Source organism: Arachis hypogaea, chromosome 12, assembly GCF_003086295.3.
Source record: "Arachis hypogaea cultivar Tifrunner chromosome 12, arahy.Tifrunner.gnm2.J5K5, whole genome shotgun sequence".
NCBI classification, from domain to species: Eukaryota; Viridiplantae; Streptophyta; class Magnoliopsida; order Fabales; family Fabaceae; genus Arachis; species Arachis hypogaea.
The window spans coordinates 71,982,566-71,984,637 of record NC_092047.1 but is presented as its reverse complement, the minus strand read 5'-3'; the positions used below and the strand labels follow the sequence as shown (position 1 = coordinate 71,984,637).

The 2,072-nt window shown below is 43.0% G+C and overlaps 1 protein-coding gene across 1 annotated transcript; it reads right to left on the bottom strand.

The window, feature by feature from the left end:
* Positions 1–1,195: 1,195 nt before the first annotated feature.
* LOC112730122 (uncharacterized) lies at positions 1,196–1,789 on the bottom strand. The gene has a single exon (XM_025780228.1). It carries the CDS (start codon positions 1,787–1,789, stop codon positions 1,196–1,198), a length of 594 nt encoding a protein of 197 aa, XP_025636013.1.
* Between the last annotated feature and the right edge of the window lie 283 nt (positions 1,790–2,072).

Below are 2,072 nucleotides of genomic sequence, written 5' to 3'. Positions count from 1 at the left end.
CGAACACCTTTCTTGGAGTATGAAGACGGTCAGCTCCGTCGAGGCAGGATACATCACATGCGATTAGAATTGGACCGGTTAGGCAACCTTGGGTGCCGTCCAATGTTCAAGCCTTTGCAAAGTGTTTTCTAACATAGCAAAAGGTGACCTGCCATTATATGATATTAGTAGTGTCTGCACATGGCGATACGATATTAAAATCTATTTTAATTGTGTGGCATGGAAAAAATAAAAACTTAATACGCAGAATGACAAAAATTCAAATAAGAACATTTAACACTATTATTATTACGGAGAGTGGAAGGTGAACAATCTATTTTCCTATTATTATTTAATCTACATAATGACACGTTATAGTTAATAATCTAAAATGATAAGAATCAATAACTTATAGTTATAATAGATGTATCAAATTGAATACAGCTTTTATTATTTTCATGTTAACGTTTAACGATAGGGGGTTTTCCAGCGCATAACAAGATATATACATATGAATAATTTTTTTTCCAACTATTGAACATACAATGCAGGGATCCGCTTCCATAATATCGCCCTCCGTCGATGCACCAACGTCTCACTGTCACTGTGGCATGGCAGCCTATGTGATCGTCTCACACAAGTGGCCACTCCTTCAGGAAACTAGAGAACCCACCCCCACAATTAAAGAACGCTGAAGGGACATGTTACTCGGCCACTCGCCTATAAATACGGTGATTCTGTGTCGGCTAACTAAATTAATCTTATCCAACGAAATCTCCATCACAGAAACACCGTTTACCCCTGTTGCTGCCCGTCTATGAATATTTTCGCGTACTATGATCATACAATCACCCATGATCGTCACAGGATTCCATGGAACACCCAACTGACCAGCAACTCCTAGCTTGATGAATGGGACCACGCACATTGATTCCAAGTCAATCTTGCCCATATGGTCGATAGTCCGTGTGTGGATCGTTCATATCTGACTAGGTGTGGGATGTAATCGACCACACACATCGCCTGCACGTGTTGAATTGAGATACGGTTTATCCTAATCTTGCTCAGAAGAAGGTTGCCTGCATCCAGAACGACCACATGCATTTTCAACCGTGGCATCACGTCCACCCTAGTTGACCCACAAGGCCTTACCAAGGTAGAACACTGATCTCGCACCGAGGTGAGTGAAACGCTGATCATTTATGTACTCGTGTTTTCATAATCCATCTGCGGAATTGAAAACATTGCAGTGCAAGAACCTGTTTTTGAGATACCTCTTTGAAATATGGACGACGTAGTAATTTTCAGTTCCCGCCCGATATCCAAATGCGTATCCGATAACGGCTTGTTTCCATAGAGTGTCTGCCGGATCGTCCAGTTGTCGAGCGACTCGCAGCAGTGGGTTCCATACCATCAGTCCCTTATCAAAACCAGCCCGGCTATACCGGACACAGATCATACCACAATCTGAGCCGATGACACTCCACCATCCGCGAGGACCCAGCTGTTTTAGCATTGGCGCGGGTACTCTTCCTCCGTCTAGACAGTCCACAAGACAGAAAGATACTCTTGAACAATACGTCTCTTGGTCACCAATCAGGAGCAACAGCTTGTGGTGTTTCCCGCTGTTTGCGATCGTGTTGTCCCTCCTAAATTCGTCGGAAGACAGTCGGACACGCCAAGTTGTGCTTGTGGTTCTGCATTTCGCTACCGTCTTCGGGTCTGTCTGGGTGAATATCTCCATCAATATATCGTCCAGACAGACCTGGTCACCCATCTCAACCACTGACTCCGCCAACTGATTTGCCATATCTAAGCTACTTTTTTTCTTTTTTTTGAATGTCGTGAATTAGACTATCCAGAACAAAATAGAGTAAACATGTAAGGGATGCGTGTACTATACACTTCCTCACTTTTGCTAGATTGTAGTGTTGAGGCGCGCGGTTGTGCATCATGATGGGTCTAACCCTCTTGTTCCGCGTATAGCTACAGCGAGCCGTCACTCACGTCACATTAATAAATGTAAATGCCCCCTTAAATACAAAAAAATTTGAAACAATTTATTAACATCGTTTTTCAAGGAATAACAAGAA